Here is a 22,209-nt window from a genome sequence, read left to right as displayed (position 1 = left end):
TGGAACTGTCATGAAACTCTTAATTTTTCTCCTTGTCCTTTTAATTTTGTGTATCTGATCAATATGGCCACTTCAGGACAAATTTTTGAATAAATGCTAAATTTTGATGCTGTCCTTTATTCTTCTATAATGTTATCTTATTTGTCTCCCTTACTTTAGTATCAAAATTATGCATTCTTAAATATTATTAGGAATAATTAAGAATAACGAAACAACAAGAATAATCACACACACATGGTTCAGATTTAAGAAAGTGAAATTATTCTAATCTTATGAAGCCATTGTGTGCAGGTCCTTGTATCTCTTTATAATCTTAAAACAAAGTAATTTTAAAATCAGGAAAACCATTAAAAATACCTATATTTGAACATTTATAATGAGCATACATCATCAGGTTTCTCCAGTTGTATCTTTTTTATAATGAGCACATGCAAGATTTCTGAAGTTGGAGCAATTCTGAAGAAAATAATCATGAAAAGGAAAGCCTACTATCTCTTATTACTGATAGGCATGTCTGAAATTTCATGCTAGTCATGACAAATGGCAATTTTTTAGAAATAATTCACAACAATTTATTGCAAATAAGTTATAACATGGTTTTGCTCCTGATCATGAATTTTACATAAAAATATTATGGTTATTTTATAAGGGTGTACATTTTGAAATTTGTCATAAAAAAAAAGCTAATTCCAATATAAAAACACACAGTTTTGCTCTATTCCTATAGACAAAAGTTTGTTTACCCTTTTAATTATTAATACCTTAGAACCATATTCAAAATAAGTATCCCTCTATGGCCATCCCACATGGCCCAGCCATAACTTGAAACATATTTGTTAAAACATATTTATATTATTTATTCATTATTAAGGATGATGTTAAGGATCCTGACGAGTGAAAAGTTTATTTGTTTTGTACCCTGGACCATATTTTGAGGGAAATTTGATATAGCCCAGCCATCACTAAAACATTACATAAACTTCCATTTCATAGATTTATTTTAAATATTTTTGTAAACTTTATGATTTTAATTTATACAATATCAAGGATGACGTTAACGGTCCTGGCCAGTGACGATTACTTTATCTTTGCTTCGTCATCATGATCATTGTGCTTATTACACCACCCACATTATTAATAATGCATTTTAAGGATTCCTTCCGGATACTATAACTAACGCGTGGTACACAATTATGTATTTTGTCATGTTTTTTCACAAAGTTCGGAAGTACTTGACGTCAAGTCCACAAATATGTCCTCCCACATCAATACTGTATCCACTTTGTTAATTACTATCAATTATACACTTTAACTCTGGGGAGTAAGTAAACTCATTCAAAAGCAGTCAAATGGGCTGATCCATTTAGAGTCCACACTCCCTGTGCAGGGATGAAAGTCCATTTTTGACAAAAAGACTGAAAAACAGCGTGAAAATGACTAGAATGGTCCTAAAATGTGAAAATAAAAGAAATTGCGTAAATCTGGACTACAATAAAGCCTGAATTCAGGCAAAAGCCTGAAAACTTACATCCCTGTCTGTGGAAGATTTGTTGAAAATAGAGGGAGTATGAATTACAAATGTAATTAGCACATTAACCAAATCTATTTGAAACTCACACTCCCTCTGAGTAAGATTCAGGTTGAATCTTTTACTTTCAGATGCATGACATTCAAATGGAGCTGGCTTATGTGTTCATTCCACTCATGTGGGATATATCCAAAATCTTCCACAGGGGTAGTGTGGATTTTAAACAGAATAGCCACATATACCCGCCACCCAGTATTAAGATTCACTATCTGCAATGTCATTATATACAAATACTGATTTTTTTTAGGTACCATAGGATAAATCAATACACCCACACGGTGTGTGTGGTTGTATTTAAAGAAGACACAATACTCAACCTACCCACACACCTTGCATATTAAATACAAGGTAATGGTAAGAAGGTATCATACTGTAAATCTTACAGTTGTAAGATTACAAAATATTCTCTTAGATAATATTTTACATCACCAGAAAAAATATTAGGGATGGGGGTATTGAGTTGAACTTTTTTTCAATGGTATAAAAAACGTTTAATGCTTCTAGCAACATTTTAAGCATATTTAAATCCATGTAAAAATACACTTATTTCCACAATGACCTTTAGAGATTTTTCATGATATACTTGTGTATAATGTATTTGTTTACATTAAATGTGCTGTAAAGTCATTAGTTACTATTTCTAGTAAATACTCTCTGCGTGCTAGCCATAGGCTTCAGCATAAAAAGTCTGAAGTTAAGAGATATGTTCTCAAATATCAAGAGATATTTTAAGTACCACTGAAGCAATACTAGGCTTGTTTGTACTCATTTTAATGCATTTCACATGCCGATTCCAAATATGGTCATGAAAATGTACAATTCTGACATTTTTTTTTGAAAAAAAAATTGCAAACTTGTCGTCTGCAGTTGACACCCGGGTGGACAGCGTTAAGTTATTGTATTCTAAGAATTTGTAAAGCGCCCCTTGTTCAAATCATTGGTAAATCGCTATGATGTAAGTACCAGTACCTGTTATGTTTGTAAGTTTATAATGTTGTTATGAAAATGTACCTAAAATTTAGCCCCAAATAGTAGAATTTTAACAATTTTTCAGTGATATTCGTCTAAGGGGGAGCCCATTTTTTTGGAGAGAGGAGGTGATATAGTTCACTCATGCTGCTGCCATTAAGATGTTGCTATACATTTAGGAAAAGAGGCGATTCTAATGAGACGTTCACTCAGCGGTGGCATAGCCAAGGGGGAAAGGGGGCAGCTGTCCCCTGTGAGAAGTCTTGCCCCCTCCCCACCCTCTGTGGGATGCAGTGGCCGCCCTGATATTTAGGATATTTAGACCTTTCTTGTATTTTTTATCCCATTTTTGACCATTTGCCTCAAAGTTTCTCCCCTTAAAAGTTGTCTTCCCCCGTTTGCCCCCCCCCCCCCCTCTGAAAAAGTGCTGGCTACACCACTATCACTCAGTTGTATTTTTCTTTATAAATAAACATTCTTGTTTTGATATATATTTGTCTCATTTTACTGTTTGCCACTGTTCCGCTTTGTATGTAAACTGCCCTCACAATTATGGATCCTATTGCCTGCTTACAAACTACAAGATTATTGTTTGTTTGAATGGCAAAATTTACATAGCAGATGGGTTATTCCAGTTGAAATTCCTACACCCCTATGGAAGACATGACCTTAATCTCCCACACAAGGGTGTAGATTTCAAATGGAGTCACCCATTTAGGTAACCCTATTTGAAATTCACACTCCCGGTGTGGAAGATTAAGGTCATGTCTTCCATAGGGGGTGTATGGGTTTCAACTGGAATCGCCCAGTGATGGCTAAAATAAAGATCTCAATCCTGAGAAGTCCATGAACTTGCCAACGGTGGTATCACTATCAGATTTTTTGTGGGCGAGGGTAGCATGGGAGGGTCAAAGTGAATTTTTTGGGGGGAGACGGTAGAAGTCATCATTCAAGCTTAATCTGTCCCCCTGTACATATTAAAATACTTTTTGTACCAAATTGTGGTGTTTTGCTTTTGTGTTTTTTAAATTTTGGATTTTTAGAAAATCAGAGTTGCCAAGTCAGCCATTCTTTAAACCTACTGTAAAAGTTTGAAACAGTTTGTCGAAAAAATAAAAAATATAAATTCTTCCTTCCCTTTTTGACAAATTACAAATCGGTGGAGTAAAAATACCCCCCCCCCCCAAAAAAAGAAAAGTGTGTTGACATGTATTTTGTATCAGTTGTGGAATTACAGCAAACCCCAACAAAAAACACTTTTGAATGAAAATTTTAGCGCTATATTTATTTTCGCTGTTCACATTCCAAGTAACAGGTGTGAAAATAACAATGCGCAAAAATATTCCTTTCGTGTAAGAATGTAAGAAAGCTCAGAATTGCAAATTTAATTTAAAAAAAGGGAAGAAATTTAGAATCGGCAACACATGAAAAATTAATCGTGTGAAAAATATTCACTTTTACAGTTCTAGATTTTGGGAACAGGAATATATAAAACTAAGTTAGTACCAAGTTCATTTTTAGCATTTGAGCATGTATTAGACACAAACCTGAGTATTTGGGGATGAGATAATAACCAACACATTTGCAAAGTTCACTGGCTTGTGCACTGTTGCATGGTGCAACCACATCTTCAGGGATGAGAAGCTATTCCAGTTGAAATCCATACACCACCTACAGTAGACACAACCTTAATCTCCCAACACAGGGAGTGTAGATTTCAAATGTAGTCACCCATTCAGGTAATCCAATTTGAAATTCACACTCCCTGTGTGGAACATTAACACCATGTCTTCCACAGGGGGTATATGGGTTTCAACTGGAATCTATAGTCCAATGCTGGGTGTCTGTCTGAGTGGAAGGCAAGGCAAACGTAGCATGGCAAATCTTGGCACAAATTCTACTGATGTCTGTCAATTGGGCTATTCCAGTTAAAATCCATACACCCCCTGTGGAAGACATGACCTTAATCTTCCACACAGGGAGTGTGAATTTCAAATGGGGTTACCTGAATGGTTGACTCCATTTGAAATCTACACCCCCTGTGTGGGAGATTAAGGTTCATGTCTTCCATAGGGGGTATAATGTATGTAATTTAACTGGAATGGCCCATTTCTCTCAACTAATTGTGGCATCCAGGAAGTTCAAACTTCTATTTCTAGGTTTCTCCTTCACCCTCAACTGACCTTTTATACTCCGTTCAACATAATCTGAAACCAAACTTGACTCTTTGACTGGTGTTCTTACTCATAGGAGCAGCTCCAAGGGGTTTACAGTCATCCAATGTTGAACACAGTACAATCATTCTTATTACATTATGAATCAGTCTTAAACACAACAAAACCCATTTTGACTTTTCCAATTTCCTTGTTTTAAGGTACACTTTCTTAAATACAAATCTATCATGCTAGCGTCCCTAAAATGTGTTGGGTACAGGCGTTTAATAAATTCAAGGCAACCGCACCTTGACTCCAATATCGAGGAGATTAGAGCTCAGAGTTTTATGGGGAAGGGGAAGGGAGGAAGTGTGACTTCCCTCTGGACTGGCACTCATCCATGATGTTTATAACTGATTGTACGTCCATCTGCGATTGTGTTTGCCAAAACTCATACAATAATTTATATTTTTGAATTTTTGAAGCAAATTTATAAATATGAAAGCAAACCAAAAAGTTAATTGGTTAAATTTGAAAATCACAATTACAATGTTTTTTCTAGTCACTTTTATTCCCCCTCTGCCACAAGAAAACCAAAATGCTATCTTCCCTGTCCTCTACATATATGTAAATCAAATTTAACTCAGTGCTCAGTATCAATTAAATTGAATGCTTCACCCAGGTACACATTAAATAATTTCCATCAAGCTGTAACCTCCTCTTCCAAAATGACCTATTCCAGTTGAAATCCATCACCCCCTATGGAAGACATGACCTTTAAACCTCCCACATAGGGGGAGTAGATTTCAAATGGAATCCCCCATTCAGGTAACTCCATTTGAAATTCACACTCCCTGTGTGGGAGATTATGGTAATGACTTCCATAGTGGGTGTATGGATTTCGCACATGAATAACCAATGTGACTTCTTTGGAGTGGACAGATGCCTTACAATAAAAATACCTACAGATCTTATGTACTTTCCTGATAAAAATGCATGTATGTGCAAAGCTTAAATCTATAAAATATGATTTGTTTTTTTCAAAATTTGGAAGAATTACAAACAATTTCAATTACAAAATCTAGTGAAGTTGTTCCTCTGTACACAATAGTACATAAAAGTATGGGCAACTTTCACACACACAATTACGGCATCAATATGGCATGATGTTTTAATGCTTTGTTGAGCGGCATACCTCGGGGATCAGGGATGCACCCACAATACACCATTAAAGGTGACAACCTCATCATCAGTGTCTAAGCTTGAAATCAAGAAGTCCATTACAGGGATCGAGTTTTAAAGGGTGTGAGGGGCCGAGTGCGATCGCACACCATCGAACACCTAAATTCCCTGTCTGAGTGCGATTTATAGCATACTTCAATTCTTAAACTTCCTACTGGGTGCAATTTAATATAGCACACCGGACAGCTGGTATTTTCAAAACTCAACCCCTTGCCATCATTTAAATAAAATTGCCTGTCCTTTCATCTGTCCAAATGTAAAATCGGACTTCAGCAGTTTAGTGCAATTTCGTGTTTACACACATTGCTATGTACCATCTTGATTTATGAATTTGAATATTTGATCAAAAACTTCTTGGTTTAAAATCCTTTTCAACAGCTGTAATTATGATTTTATTAATCTGTCCATTTTGCACATCCGAGGAGAAAGAACAACAGTGGCTAGCTTCAACACCACATGTATGCACACAAACACGATTTCTACACTTGTGGCATTCAGTCCTGTCAAGGAAAGGAGTCTAAATGCAGCCCAGAATACCCCCTGAGGTATGCCCATTGCAGTCAATCACAAAGCATGGAAGAAAGATATATGAATGAAGTTTTGGCCTATCAAAATTGTTTGAATGTGATCGGACCTGTATGAGATGAGATCCCAGGATGAGATCCCTTTCCCATGCCATTGGACAAATCAATTTTTACATGATTTTCACTCAACAATAGTTTAAATAGTATTATTACATAATTAAAACTTTTTTTCAACAGGAAACACCGAAATTTTGGATACACCCCCCGGATAAAAAATGTCACAAGCTAAATGATCAATCAATTATCACGTATTGAAAGCCTCTGACTATGACCTTTGTGTCTCTTAAACAAATTACTGGCCTAATTTTGACTAAAACGTAGCACACAATGTTGAGGCCCTGAATTTGTCCAAATCGAAAATTGCTACCTGACAATGTCATTTGCCTAGGTTTTAAATATTCATGTAGTTTTTAAATATTCACATAGTTTCAAATATTCACATAGTTTGTACATACATACCAAATTGTACATGAATTAATTATACATGTCACATTGTACAACATGTACCTTCAAATTCAAATTGATATACAATAACAAATATCATTTTTTTGTTTTGTTTACGATGTCCCGCATCTTCACGTACAAAGTCTTTACAAACAACAATAATAAAACTTGTAATCAAGCTTAAAAAAAAAAATGTCCAAAATCGACATGTTCTTCACTCTATCCAAACAGTATTACAATGGTACAAAATTTAAGCAACTTTTTTTTGTTTGCTTGTAACGTACAAGAAAAATATGACGATTACAGCAAGGCCAAAAAATGCCCGCTAGCACAATTTTTGTTAGTTTTTTTTACACAAATACAAATCCATTCAAAGTTTTTGTTGTTTTTCTTAAACAAAATAAGGTTCAACTTTCAATCAAATATGTATAAACATTGACAACTAAAATGTGTCGTAATAAGAATTCAATACAGAATGTACAGCGATATTGCACCAAAAACATGTATACCTGTACCATATCAACTTGTAGAAAACTGAGATCACAAGTGAATCATGTCACTGATTGCACTTGTTTCTCAAACCAAGGCACCTGTACAGCACACAGATCACTGCATAATAGTGAGCTTCTGACAATTTTACACAAATACCCCTTTCTTGTTTTTCGCTGTGTTCTTTTACTGGTTGATATATAAAATGAAAATTACAACTTGCTTGCTGATACAATACTTATATAACAGCAATTCTGTGTTTTTGTTGATCATGGGAGTACTACAATGTATCATTTATACTAAATTGTATTTAAAAAAAACCTCAAGTACACACTTATGCTTACTTTTTTGTTTTCGTCTTTTCTACAAGTTGTACAAAATGTTGTTTACAGAAACCTACAAAACTACACAAATTACACTACCGTAAATTCCTGATTTTAAGCCACGACTCAAACATGTACTTTGTTTTCCAACTCGCCACAGGACAGTGTGGTAATTTGTACAGGTTTTGTGTGTAGGTCATCACTAGAATAAGATTTTACATCAAAATGTTACTATTTTAGTACCCACGTCACAATTGTCACAATTCTGTAAGCATGTATAACAAATTGTCAATTCAATTACAATAAGTGTACCATATTAATTACTTTTAAAAAGTTACACAATATACATCACAGGTTTTCATGGTGTGACCAATTAGAAAATCACTTCATTCATACATGATATTTTGTGCTCAATTAAGGTACAGGTATCAAAAAAAATAAAAGCCACGTCTGTGTAGAGAAAAATACAAATAAACATGGCCTCACACAAACAATGGTTTCCTGACTAGTGACCACCAATGTCCACCATTGATGTGGATCACAAGATGCATATCTTCAATCGAACACTTGACCACCTTATCTTACCCCCTCTGACAGACGTCGCTATGGCCACCGACTCCTCCTAGCCCCATCATGCCATCTTTATTTTAAACCTCAAAATCATAATTTATCAGTCTCTTCAACCTGAACCGGTGGACTCCTCTTGCGATTTGTTAAAACTGCATGACTCCAATGCGGTGAGGACAGATACTGCGGTTGGTGCCGCCGTTGTTAAGCTTGTTGTGGATGTGGTTGGAGTTACGGTGGCGACAGACAAACCTGGAGACGGTGATGATGCGGCAGTGCTGGTGTTGCCAACAGGTGTCTGGGCTGTCGTGCTGGATGAATTGTTTGAAGGAGCTGATGGTGGTAGCGGAGAGCCAGCTGAAGAGGAGCTGGCATCAATACTCCCATGCTTGCGTCGTTTGTGATCGTCCAGTTCCGACGCCGTCTTGAATCGTCGTTTCTTGCACAGATCGCACTTGTACGCCTTCCAACCTGTCAACGTGAAGTAATCAAAGCTCCCATCAGGATTGTAGCTGTGCTTGATTTTTTCCTCTTCATCCCGATCAAGTTTACGTTTGCGTTCTGGGATTTCACGATATATATTGAAAGTAGATTTGCGACTTCTCCTGCGCAGTTCTGCGTCTTTCTCGTTTGGATCCACCTGTCCACCTTGCGGGCTATGCTGTTCTTCTGTCCACATCTGTGCGGATTTATCACGAGAGGAATACAGGGTGTTTGTGCCTTCCATGACCTGCTGTACTTGTCGTGTGATATCGTCGGCTTGAGCCAAATCTTGACTGGATTCGGAACTGATACCTTGGCCACCGCCTTTACGGTGAGGGTTGGCGGTAGAGTTGTTACCTTCCGAGGCCGACCGCTCCATACTTCGGAATCGCTTATGATGGAATACTTCTTGCGAATCTGTTGACCTCTGACTTGATGGTGGCAAACTTTCAACGCTATTTTCTCTTTGACTTTGACCTAACATTGGAAATGGAGAAGAACCGTGAGACCAGGGCATCCTTTGGGATATATCTGGCATTCCCCTACGTGGTGCCCAGCTGTGTTGCCATGGTGGACTCGGTCTAGCGCCCTCCACTCCTTGAGCATTTCGGACATTCACAGAGTTCCGTCTGCGCTGCCCCTTTGAGCTACCGTTCCCTTCATTATTTTGTAAAGCCTGGTATAACACAGAGCCTTCCATGGGACCACCTTCAGACCTGTCTTCTTGAGACGGCGGTTGACTAGGAGGCTCATCTTGTGGAATCAATGATCTTTGCCCTCCACTTGGATATCGCCAATACTTTGACGCACCAGCATCCACAGATAGCGACTGATAGACAAGCCCAGGGTAGGGATGCCATCCAGGCTGAATGTGTGATCCGTATGGAGGGCGCTCTCTCTCCGAAGCAGCACCCGGAACTCTGACAGCAGGTATTGTGGGGTACTCTGAATTCAAGCCACTGTATAGTGCCCTGGTGTCCCCTTCACTGATGCTAAAGCTCCGTGGTCTACCAGCTCTCTGCAATGCGGTCACCCCTGGGAAAGCTCCATGGCCACTTCCAAGATCAAGTGAAAGAGGTGTTGATGGATCCAAGTTTCGTTTCTCGGTACTCTCCAACATCTGATTCGCCATCTCCTTAAAAGTGAGTCTGTGTGAGCGGTTCCTCGTCACTTCAACTTGAGTAACAGGTGGCACCTCAGCTGTGGGCCGACTTGTAGCTATGGTTGTTGCTGGTTCTTCTACTGAGGACTCCCTTCCATCGAGTTGTCCGTAACGGCCTTCTTCGATACTTTCTTGTCTGTGTATCGTCATCAGCCTACCACTCAATCCTTGTCTTGGTTTATAAACAGGGGAGTTTTGACCTACCATTCTAGGATCAATCGGTGCAGCAGCTGCAGTGGATTCCTGCTGTTGTTGTTGTTGTTGTTGCTGCTGCTGCTGCTGCTGCTGTCTTGCCCGGTCGCTGTGATCAGGCGGAGTCCCAGCTGACATGCTAGAGTCTTCACCTGTGTCAAAACTACTCTGCCTAATAATATAAGAAGTAAAACTAGGCTGCACTGGCCTGGCTAATGTCAACTCATTTTCACTGTCACCTTTTCCTGTGGGACTAAGGGCAATAGTAGTGGACCTATTTAACATTCTAGCGGCTCTACTTACGACCGGCTCGTTACTACCCGGCGACACCTGCGCCTGTGCATCAACATTTCCGGCTTGTCTCTGCGCCGCTTCGATCTGTGGTTGGTCGGGTGATTCAATGCTGATTCTTGGTGGGAAGTAGCGTCGTACTGGACTTACTGGTTCAGCCTTGATGTAATCTTCATTCTCCTGCCGCTGGATAGGTGTTTCGCCTGGTGCGAGGTCTTTAGCTGGCTGGGTGCCCACAATCTCACAGTCTTCTTGTGAACTGCTACTGGGATGACAGGAACCATTACCTAGGTACTTGTTGTAGGGGCTCCCTCCTTCCGCTATCTGCTGTTGTTGCTCTTGCTGTTCTCCAGGTGCAGGAGCATTTACTGATGAATTGCTCCCACTGTGTTCCTACAGAAGAGAGAACAAAAGCAATCCAAAAACACTACATTATCTAGAGGTATGAAGCTGTAAATGATTATGATATTCACCCTTATCAAAAGTGTTCCAACTAATTAAGCGGGCGACAGGCATTGTTCCGACCCCTTTGCTTTCACTAATGCAGCCCGTTGTGGATAATCATGAAGCCAGGCAGTTTGTCCCTGACTCCCAAACCATTACTCGCCATGTTGTACGAAAGATACACAGAAAATACTGGTAGCTATGAAAATCAAGCTAATTTTCACTCAAAATATTGGCTATATTTTCAATAATATAATGTTCTTTTGACCAAAATACAGCACCAACTCTGATCTTTTAGTAATATTTTGCCAGCTATTCTTGTTATTTATTTGCCATCAAGGGTCATATTTACCAGTATTTTGCCTTAAAACTGAAATCCCAAAAACTTTTTGCTGAAAAATGAAACTTACCATTGAGGTCTTTAATTTCAAACTTGTTCCGACTTGGGATCTTGATGGCGCAGCCCGTTATGATGCTTTGAAGTTTGCACGAGGGCGCTTTTCATCCAATCATTGGATTTGCTGATTTTGTGCACCATCAAGATCCCAATTTTCTTTCTTGGTTTTTGTAATGTAACCATTTGGTACGGTAGGCCTACTTTAAAAAAATGCAAAATGCAGGTTGGGATGATGATGGCGCAAGATGTTATGCACCTCCAAAGTTTACCATTTGCAAGTAAGGCTCAGAGATGCTGAAATTTCAAGAATTTTTTAAGCTGAACGAGGGCGCTGTGCACGCTCATATTTTACATGGGAGTTGTTGGTGCTAATATGTACCAAAATTATTTTTAGAGACAATTCTATTTTTTTTGTATCACAACCCCCCTTATTCATGTACATAATTAGGGAGACTGGCTCTTAAAATAGTTTGCATTGGTCTGGGAACACTTTTTATAAAAAAAACCTTGACTTGCCGTTTATTGTGTTTTCTGTCACATGTCAGTAATGAAATTAATTTGAAAGGAGTGAACCAAATCTATTAAGTTGGTTTTTATCTTATGTGTTGCACATCTAGAGACAATACTGTAAACGTTCGCCTAATGGCGCACCTGGGCTCCTTTGCCTTAGGGTTAATTTTATGTTCAAATAGAGAGCTCCCTCCTCTAAAAATCCAAAACAAGAATTAAGGGTATGTGCTCTTATTTGCTGGTGGGATTTTTATGAGAGGGCACTTTTAGATTGTGTCTAAAATTCCAGCTATGTCAAGGGAGCCAATGGCGCCATTAGGCAAACGTTACGGTAGATATTGTAGAGCTAACAACTTGTAATTTTGTCCACTAGCAAGGTTTACAAAATGGAGTCAGCAATATAGAAAATGAGAATGCACACCATATTTACCAGAAATTCACATTCATTTAAAAGCGTATATTCTAAAATGTTCTTACAATGTCCTGTTATTGGCCTCACTTTCCGTTAACATTTTGACTTGTAACATCTGGAACAAACTTGACATGTTAACGGTTTGCACACTCAAAGAACAAACCCAGGTATGGTAAAAAATATTTCTACTATGGCCTTCCTATGATTTCCAATCCATTTGACCCTTTCATTTCTCCTCTAATTAAATTTCTTCAATAAAATGTCACTCATTGTGTCTCGGATGTTACATTTGATTCGGATGTTACCATTGTTAACGGAAATGTTGTGTGGCCAACATTTTACATAAAGTCAAGAGGAAGTAAAATCATTTTTCATTTAGATACTTGTTGTCATGTCTACTTCAACTTAATAATGAAAATTCAAAGCTGGTATTGTTCTTCACATAATTATAAGACAATTTGTATTCTTTCGGATGTTACAAAACTGTTTTAAAACGGAAAATGAGATCCATTTAAGTATTAATGCTTCACCATAATTTAAAAACATTCAACCAATACAAAATGTGCACTTGCAATTATTTAGATTGCCCTGAGGCATACATTAAAAGTATTTGTGCATGTTTTACTTGATAAAAAATCACTTAGATCATGTTGAAAACAGAGCAAGATTGTTATCAGAAAATGTAACGTCCGAAACATAATTTTCAAGTGCTCAAATTTTTTTCATGTTAGAAATTATTTAGGTAAATCTTGGATTTCTTGGATCTTGTACTAACATGTGTTCATAAAATATTGAACAGAATACTCAGAGCTGATCTGGTTTTATTTTGCAAACAAAATAAATTAGTTACTTTTGTTAGGTTGACAAATTTCCGTTAACAATTGGACATTTGGTCTTGTCTCAAGTAAAGAAAGAAAACTGGGACAAATTAAGCTATGGGAGATTAGCCTAGGTCTACACTACATAAAAATATAAAAAGTTATCCTGAAATATGCCATGTATGTTAAAAAAAACCAGAGCCACATGGAATTGCCCGCATGTTTTGAGACTAGGAACAAGAAATTTGCTTTTAATAACAGGAGGGGTGAATGATGCACCCTAGCCGGCACCAACTCATCATCTGGCTGATATCGATAAAGAAGAAGTGTACTTACCATTCTCTCAGTTTGGTTTGGGCTGTCCTGAACATCGTCCCTCAAGTTTGCCAAGTTCCCAGTGCTAGATGTAACCCGTCCATTTCTTCCCTCATCCAAGCTTCGTTCATCACCAACAGCCAATCTGGACATCCCATCATCCTCAGATCTTGAGGTGCTGCGCCACGATGGCGGCGGAGACGCATAATTGGGCGTGTCTCCAAAACAGACGTTGATACTTTTAGTACCATGCGCTGACTCGAGGTGATTCGTCAACTGGTCGCGATCTTCAAACACAAACAAGCACTGTTTGCAAAGGTAGTTCCGTCGAGGAAAATGAACCTCTGACATGTGGCTTGCGATGACATGTTCTAGCGGGCTGCAGAACGTGCACAATCGACATTTGAAGACACGGATGATATCGATGTAGCTGCTGAAATGCTGGAACTGCGAGTCGATGACCGTCACTTCGGCAATGCTTTCTTGTTCACAGTTAGGGTTTGCCATAATTGTGTTGTAAGGAGAATTGGAGAGAATTGTTTATCGTCAACTCTGCTGGCAGTTTATGATCTGAACAGTGTCTAAGTTGAGCACTAATTACACTGTTGTTGCAAAAGGCGAAACACGTTTGAGACGCAGGTAGAGGCCTCACCTGTAGAAAGCAAGAGAAGTTGAAATACAATGATTAAATATTTTGTTCATTCATTTGTACAAGATTTGTAAAAACTGTCTTTTGAAATTGTACAAAAACTTCAAACAAACTTCAAATCACAATATGTAAGCGGTTACACGGATCAGCACTATCTGTTTAGGAAAATCACTAGCCGTTTAAATGAAAAAAAATGATTGACGTTAAAAAAAATCAGGCATGAGACTGCACTTTCCTAAAAAAAACTGAAAAAACTGAAAATGCGCGTGAAATTGGGCAAAAAGTACCAAAAACAGGCTGAAATTAAATAAAGTTGCGGAAATTTTAACTGTAAAAAAAACTGAATTCAGTTTTTAAACTGAAAATTCTCATGCCTGAAAAAATAGAAAAGGAAAAGAAAAATAGGCCCAAGTGTTTTTAATATGGTCATTTTCACAGTAAAGGTGTAACTTTTGATTTTTAGGGTCAAAATTTCAAACCACTTAAATATGTTTCTGTTTACTGAAATCATGCATAGAAGCAACTTAAATTCCAGTAAAATAATGTTTCAAGGCTTAAACCTTTTGATTTCTAATAAAAAATTTGACATTTCCATAACATTTTGGTTAAAATCTAAGAAAAAATGTATTTTACATACCGTCAGAAAACTATGACATGAAAGCTGTAATACATGTGAAATCCCATTCCAAAGTAAGTCAACAGATATAAGTTAAATTTTATACCATGTTTTGCTATGTTTGTAATTGCAGTTTTGAAAATTTTTAACATCAAGTGTCATTTACAATGGAAATTTCCAAACCTGAAACACATTTTTAAGTTTTAATTGGGTTCCTAAAATAATTTGAATGTCTAACTTCATGTACAAATACTACTTGATGAAAGGAACCTCCCAGCCAAGTTTCACAGAAATTGGAGTTATTTTTAGAATTGGCAATTCAAGCGATTTGTGTTTCGGAGGCTTCAGTTAACAACACAGGTGATCATAAAAGTAAAATATTTGGCTAACTACTACAAGTTGACATAAAAAATAGGTAAAAAATATCACAATTACCCATTTTCATGCTTTGCTTCTAAGTATTGAATTTCAGTTGTGACAAAAATTAAATTATCACAGCAAGTCATTTTTTTTTTTTGTTTCGGAGGCTTCATGTTAACAATTGTTAAACATTGCAGAAGTAGTTTTTTTGAAAACAGCAGTGTTGGGATCATCTAAGCTGTTATTTTCTTGTGTGTATTGATTCAATGATTCTATGCGGCAGATATTGTAGATTTATCACATGTTAATTTTTTCACCCATTTGTTAAGTGTGGTGTTTTTTGCATGTGAAGCCTCCGAAACAGGCTTTTTGGGTATCAGTATATTTTTCAAACATTAACCATAATGTCAATTTTTTTTAAATTTATGACATTCTGCACATATCAAGTAATAATTACAATGCAGATATCAGTATGAAACACACCAATTTAGATATGCATAGATGATAATTAATCTTATTGTTGTTTCGGAGGCTTCATTTGTTTCGGAGGCTTCAATTGTTAACGGAAAGTTTGTATTGAGTCCCATTTTCAAACGGTGATATATATCTCCACGATTTAAAAACATGTGACTTGAGGATCTACTTTGCTACATTTTGATAAATAGATTGGATGAGCTCTTTTATTTATATTTGCACAAGCTTGCTGAACAGTTTGTTTCGGAGGCTTCAAAAAGTTAACGGAAAACGGCTCTTTGAAGTCAAGATTTTATAAAAATTTTAAAAGCTTGCAAATCGACTAATTTTTGTTACCCATTTCAAGTTAAGATAACAACTATTATGAATCAAGAAGAAGTGAAGAAATAACCAAGAATTATGAACCAAAGCTACACCCACAAAGTTTGTTAACAATTGTTAACGGAAAATGAAGCCTCCGAAACGACAAATATCGAAGTCCGGTTCTCAAAAATACAGGGCTGTTCACAATTAAATCTAATGTGGCAGTGTTTACTGAACATATGACTGTACTTTCAGGATAAGATAAATTATCCATGAACTATTTGAAGAAAACACAGGGTTTTACAAAAATGTTACTGTTTTTTATAGTTTTTCAAAATGGCAATATTAGGTACATTTAAGCCTGCTAAAACTGAACGCAGTAACTCCCAAAGCTGATTATGCTACCCAAGGTAGCTGCTAACTAGATGACTTATGTGGCCAAAAATCATGGAATTCTGTGGCTTTATTAGAATACTACGGATTAAAATGTTAAAAATCCAAAGTTACACCCTTTACCGTGAAAATGACCATATGCAAAGTTATAATTTGTTTTCATGTCATACTCTTTTAATGATTTCAAAATGGATACAAATTCAATGCATTTAGAAATCAGTTATAGAGTATGACATGAACACAAATTATAACTTTGCATAAAAACACCAGGGTCTACTTTTCTTTCTTTTTTTTAAATGGCAACCATGAATGATCCCAGCATTTTAAATCAGCTCTAGGTCCAAAGATGCTCAATACGTAAGTTTACACAGTTAACCGCCTGGATTGTAATACGGTTACACGTTCAGCAAAATTTTTGTGAGGTCATACCCTTCATTACAAATTTTATCACCATTTTTACTGCAGTTGTTTTATTTTTTGAATTGTAATCATTGGAATTTAACAAGTTAGGAAAATAAATATGGTATCAAAAAGCTTTTAAATGATTACCGTACCATATTGTTTGTATTATATTGCCTGGGGGTGTTGCATTTTTCCAAACGGTAAGCATTCATTACTTGAACAAGTGAATTATCAGTGAAAAAACTTGTGTTTACCTCTTCATCTATCACATATTATAAATGCATGGAAAACCACTGCATCTAAAATGCACAGTCACTTGTATGACGCACTATACATTGTACAACCCCTGGGAAAGGTGCGTCATGGGTGGGTCATTTACCATCAAATTGTACGTATACAGTCAAGGAAGCCACCGGTCAGTCACAACATAAAGAAAATTAGTTGAATCATGCCAAGCAAGCACTTTACCTGAGTGCATCATCAAATGTCCATCATCAGGGGTTTCACTAGCTTTCAAAAGCAACATTTCAAAACTCGAAAGTACGACTTGAAGCCATACATAAATAATTATGTTTATCAATCACTAGTCAAAATAAAGTTTCAACTTTACAATTGAGTACTATCAATGCGCCAAATCTGAGGTTTGTATTGAAAATTTTGCTATTTTAAATGTCAGCAAAAAAGTCATTTTTCAAGCAATCCATATATACATGTACCACTGATCATTGTGGGATAAAAAATAAAATGGCACCCTGGTTCGTAAACCTGGTTGTATTGATGGTAAATAATGCACTTAGTTAGTAAGTGGCAATTTTCATTCAGAGATGCATGCACCATTTAAGGAGAAGAAGGGCAAAGGACACCTCCCCAATTAGATTAATGGGGATTTTCTGCATAAAATGTATTTAGACAGAGACTATAAATTTAAAAGCACATCTAAAACAAATGATCAAGCTGATTTCATAACCACATCATTTTATCAAATATTTAAAGCCCTGAAAGCCAAAACTGAAAACCGTTATGTCATAGCAGTTTAGCACTTAGCTTTCAATAACAAAGTTACATCTTGTCAAAGATTGACTTTCATCCAAAACATTCAGCCAACATTTGATGATTCAATTAAAAACCAAACAGCATACATTTGTAGTCTCATGATAGAGCAGATTTTCTATGGAACTGAATTTAAAATCCCACTAAAATTCCATGTGCGATTATCTCATCACAAAAATAAATATATTTGGGTCCATGGGTCAAGTGAAGTATAGGGTGCTTGCACGGTCGGAATATCATAAGTTCAAATCATCCTCCAGACACGGCTGACATGCTCCAGAAGACATGGAAATGCATGGAGTACAATAATTACCAATTACCTGTTTAACTGGTATTGATCAAAGTAATTCTTTGATTGTAGGCCCCTACTCCATGTATTAGCATATCTTATGGAGCGTGTCTGGAGGATGATTTGAACTAAATGACCTTTTGTGCAAGCAACATAAATGCATTATGCAGGTTTCCTTGAAAAATCTTTCCTTTTAATTTTCTATGTAAAATTTGTATTGTATTTTTGGACCAATTTCTTTACTTCAGGGGTTTTTATTCTTACATGTTATAGCTGCCTTGTGGAAGTACAGTGTTATAACCCTAACCCTAACCTGCCCAGAAGGCAGCTATTATGTAAAAATAAAAACCCAGTTGTGCGTTTATATTCTCGACCAAATGAGAGCTGCACAGTATTGGAAGGAAAGAAGGAAGTAAAGGAATGCCGCTGACTGTGTTTAGGTTTGCCTGTTATCAAGGATTCTCGAGTACTGGTATACTATAGGATAAGCCACACGTTTGCGCAAATGAAATCAGTCACACGCTTGAATGCGCGTTCATGCATGTGATAGCTTGCGCTGTGTTAGAGGTTGACCTGTGGAAGAGGTGATGCATGTTTACGTCATCGTTTCAACAAAAAAAAATTGCGAAAAACAATAAACATTTGGTCGTTTCTTTCAATTACTATCATATTGTGAAAAACCAAGTAGCTGAGTAGTCCGAATAATCAGACCCAGAACAAATTATTAATTTCTGAAATGATCGTGTTCTGGGTCTGAACTGTTTCCATTCGAAATCTTGATGCCAAATTGGACAAAAGAAGCACATGGTCCTACTTGACAGTTTTTTAATCCCCTATTCATGTTGCGTGAATCACTCTATTGTGAACCATCCTTTTGATACTTGAGTATTTGGACAAGCGGAACAGTTTTGACAGGCCCTTTTGTCTACCTCTCTGTTTGTAAACAAACGAGGTGGTCGAAATTGTCCTCCTCGGCGAAATACGAAAGGCAGCGTAATAGTACGGCACTAGTAGCTGAGTAGTTAGCTCAATATGCTAGGGAAACATTATCTGCGATGACCCTATGTCGACTTTGGCTAAATAAGCTGTATTTTTGCCGGAAAGGGTCCGAATATTTGGCAGTCGATGTTCGCCATCGGTTGGTTGGTTGACGTAGATCCCTCCTTTGAATTAGGAGCACCAGATTTCTTAGAAATCTGTAAAAGTCACAGTTTAGTGAATTTTTCAAATTGTCTTGCTGACACGTCGCAGCTAATTTGAACTCTCCAACTCCTCTTCTTATCTCACAGCATATAAAACAATAAATACATAAAAGTTCAGTACATGAATACTCCCGTACAGTTATTTCACAGAAACGAAAATTTAATACTCGGTGCAGTCCATCAAAACATCAAATACTCGGTGCAGAAAAAAGTAAAAAAAGTCCACTATTCTCGCTATGCTGAAATCTTGCCTGCTGCAGTGGAATTGGGCAGGCAAAATATTCTATGCAGTTTCCAATGCTTAGCTTGACATTCTCTACCACAGTACAATGCAAATGAACATCGAGTACACTTTTTCAGGCCTCCAGGAGCAAGATATGCGGAACCTTACAGTCGGGATTAAAGCACTGGTTTAAATCCAGTTCATCATCAGACTCTGAGTCCTCTTCCAAAACCACTTTCGGTTGGGGGGCCGGGTGTGGATATCCACTACGGCTGGGATTAGACTGGGGCACAGAAATATAAGAATTCACAGGAACAGGAGTATCCAATCCTTCAGCCTGATTACCAAGTTCAACAGCAGGTTGTGAATTCACGGGCTCTGCTGGTGTAAAAGATTGGCGAGGCGATGAATGTGATACTGTAGAGCCGATTGCCGAGCTCTTTTTAGCATTTATCCAATTCAACAGTCTCTGCTTGTCCCGTCTCTGGGTAGATGGTGATTTCTTCTTTCTCTTAATAGTTTTACTTTCTTTTGGTGATGGTTTGTTCTTGACCGGATAAACCGGTGTATTTGATTTAGGCTGCTGCACAGGAGCTGGAAACTCAACATCCAAACCTCGCTGCTGCTGTCTGAAGCCGTCGTCGCTACACTCGGGTGGTTTTCGCTCATTGGCTGTAGATGTAATGGCCGCCGTGGCGGGAAATTTGAACCAACAAATGTCCAGGTAGATTTTCTCCCTATTTTGCTTCAACGTCCACACTGGGGGCTCGAGACTGTTGACATCAAGTGCCTGGAGTACCCTTTGTAGTTGTAGTCCCAATCCGGAGAAATTTGGAAAGTCCATTTTCTCGGAAGAAGAAGAAAAATAATACCACGGTCAGAGCAAAACTATCACACGTCCGCCATCACCAAATCATCATGGCATGGAAAAATTTAGGGTACCAAACTCCCCAGTGTGCACTGTCCATCAAAATTACAGAATAAGTCTGCTTCACTATTTAAGTAGTACGCACGTTGTTGTCCTGCACACGTACGTAAATTTTAGGCTAAAACGTTACTACGGTACCAAACTCCCTAACTACGATCACTCAAACTGCCGATGTGTCAATCAAACTGCCGTAAAGTGACTTCACTTTTTATACAGGGTTTGAATATGAGATTCACGGCCCAGCTGTTATCTACAAAAGTGCAATCAATTGTCAATTGACAGTCAATGAATGTCATGACTATAACTGAGATAGATTTCTTGTAGGTATGCTAGGTGAATTCAAATTTGCCATCAAACTGCATCATTTTCATGATTTTATATCAAATTAAAGCCCCTTGAGTAAAGAAAGCCAAAACTGAAAACCTTTCTTTCATAGCACTTTCCGTAGCAAAGTTACATCTTGTCAATGATTGACTTTCATCAAAAAGATTCAGCTACAATGTAGCAAAATTCCCCAAAACAGCATTTTGGTGGTGTTTCTAGATCCAAGACTTAGTCTCATGATGAACTGCTATCAAAATCCCTCTAAAATTCCATGTGCGATTGTCTTATCACCATAAAAAATCATATATTTGGGTCAAGTGAAGTATAGAAAACATATTTATGTAGGTTTCCTTGACCGGCCAGTTCTTTTTAAATTGCTATGTAAATATGCATTGACATTTTGTCGGCGAATTTGGCTGACTAGCAAATGTGTTAACCGAGGTTTGCCTGGCATACCTATTTCTTGATCAAGTATGTTCAATTATTCCATTATTGCAACTTGCAAGGCCAGTTTGGCAAGGCTGTACTGTTGGTCATCATCATGGTGGTCTAAATAAGCATAACACAACTTCTTTGCAAGTTGTTGATGAACTTGCAACACATACATGACATACTGCATTGACTGGTCTCAGTCTCAGTAAAATGAAAATTATAAAATTTACAACTCTGTTACAAATTAATGGTTGAAATTACCAACTAAAAAGAAAAGCTTATTCTTTTAAAAAAAGCTTATTTTAAGTACCATACCTTTCTTTCCCCACTCCTGTTCATAAAAGAGCGAAAGAGCTTAAAATGTGTAGGATGAGAATCACATTTTGACGCCCACTCTTGTACTCAATTCTCTTGATCTTGTACTAAACACTGAATACAACAACAAATGTGAATGAATTATTACCGGTATGTCGTCGGAAAAAGCCTCGATGCGTCATCTTTAACGAGCTGTTTTTCCATGCAAATAGTTTCACACTTTAGCCGATATTGTCAAAATACAAACTGCGAAGAAACAAAGTGCAAAGTGTTGATTTTACCGTGGAAATCGTGCTGCAAACCCGTAATTTATATTCTCCTTCGCAGCATTTTCTCTCCATTTTGCGTGCATAATAAATTTACTAATTTACATTATATACCGTGCAGTTTTTGTATAGAGTATTTTGGAAATGTTAAATAGTTTATACTCAATAATACAGCATTTTTTCGTATTTTCTCTGTGATACTTTTTTAAATTTATTTTTAAAAAGAGATGGTAATATTTTAAACTATAGATTATTGCAAATTGAATAAAAAAAGGAACTGTCACCTTGCTTTATTGAACGACTGTACATCAACTATACGATATAAATGAAAATTGCTGTGAATCTATTTTTAAACATTACATCATTTGACGGCTCGATAGTTGTTGCGTATCAGAGGGATCCTGTCAGCGTTCATTTGAGAGGAACATTGTTTTCTTTTCTTTAAGTTAGGCGGGCAGCCTAACTTATTTCTTTCTTGCCATTTCTTTCTTCTTTAAGTTAGGCGGGCAGCCTAACTTATTTCTTTCTTGCCATTTCTTCTTTCTCACAATTTGCTACTACTACCACATCCTTGATCGGATTTCGACCAAATTCAGTCAC

The 22,209-nt window shown here is 37.2% G+C and overlaps 1 protein-coding gene across 1 annotated transcript; it reads right to left on the bottom strand.

Annotated features, from left to right (window-relative positions):
- Positions 1-2,950: 2,950 nt before the first annotated feature.
- Positions 2,951-21,676, bottom strand: LOC140146679 (uncharacterized). Its single transcript, XM_072168549.1, has 3 exons — positions 21,492-21,676; positions 13,405-14,035; positions 2,951-10,880 (listed from the first exon to the last, which is right to left on the bottom strand). Exons 2-3 carry the CDS (start codon positions 13,888-13,890, stop codon positions 8,472-8,474), a joined length of 2,895 nt encoding a protein of 964 aa, XP_072024650.1. The 5' UTR covers positions 13,891-14,035; positions 21,492-21,676; the 3' UTR covers positions 2,951-8,471.
- Between the last annotated feature and the right edge of the window lie 533 nt (positions 21,677-22,209).

The sequence above is a fragment of the Amphiura filiformis genome, chromosome 2 (assembly GCF_039555335.1).
Source record: "Amphiura filiformis chromosome 2, Afil_fr2py, whole genome shotgun sequence".
NCBI classification, from domain to species: Eukaryota; Metazoa; Echinodermata; class Ophiuroidea; order Amphilepidida; family Amphiuridae; genus Amphiura; species Amphiura filiformis.
The sequence above is the reverse complement of the archived record's forward strand: the minus strand, read 5'-3'. Positions and strand labels throughout refer to the sequence as shown.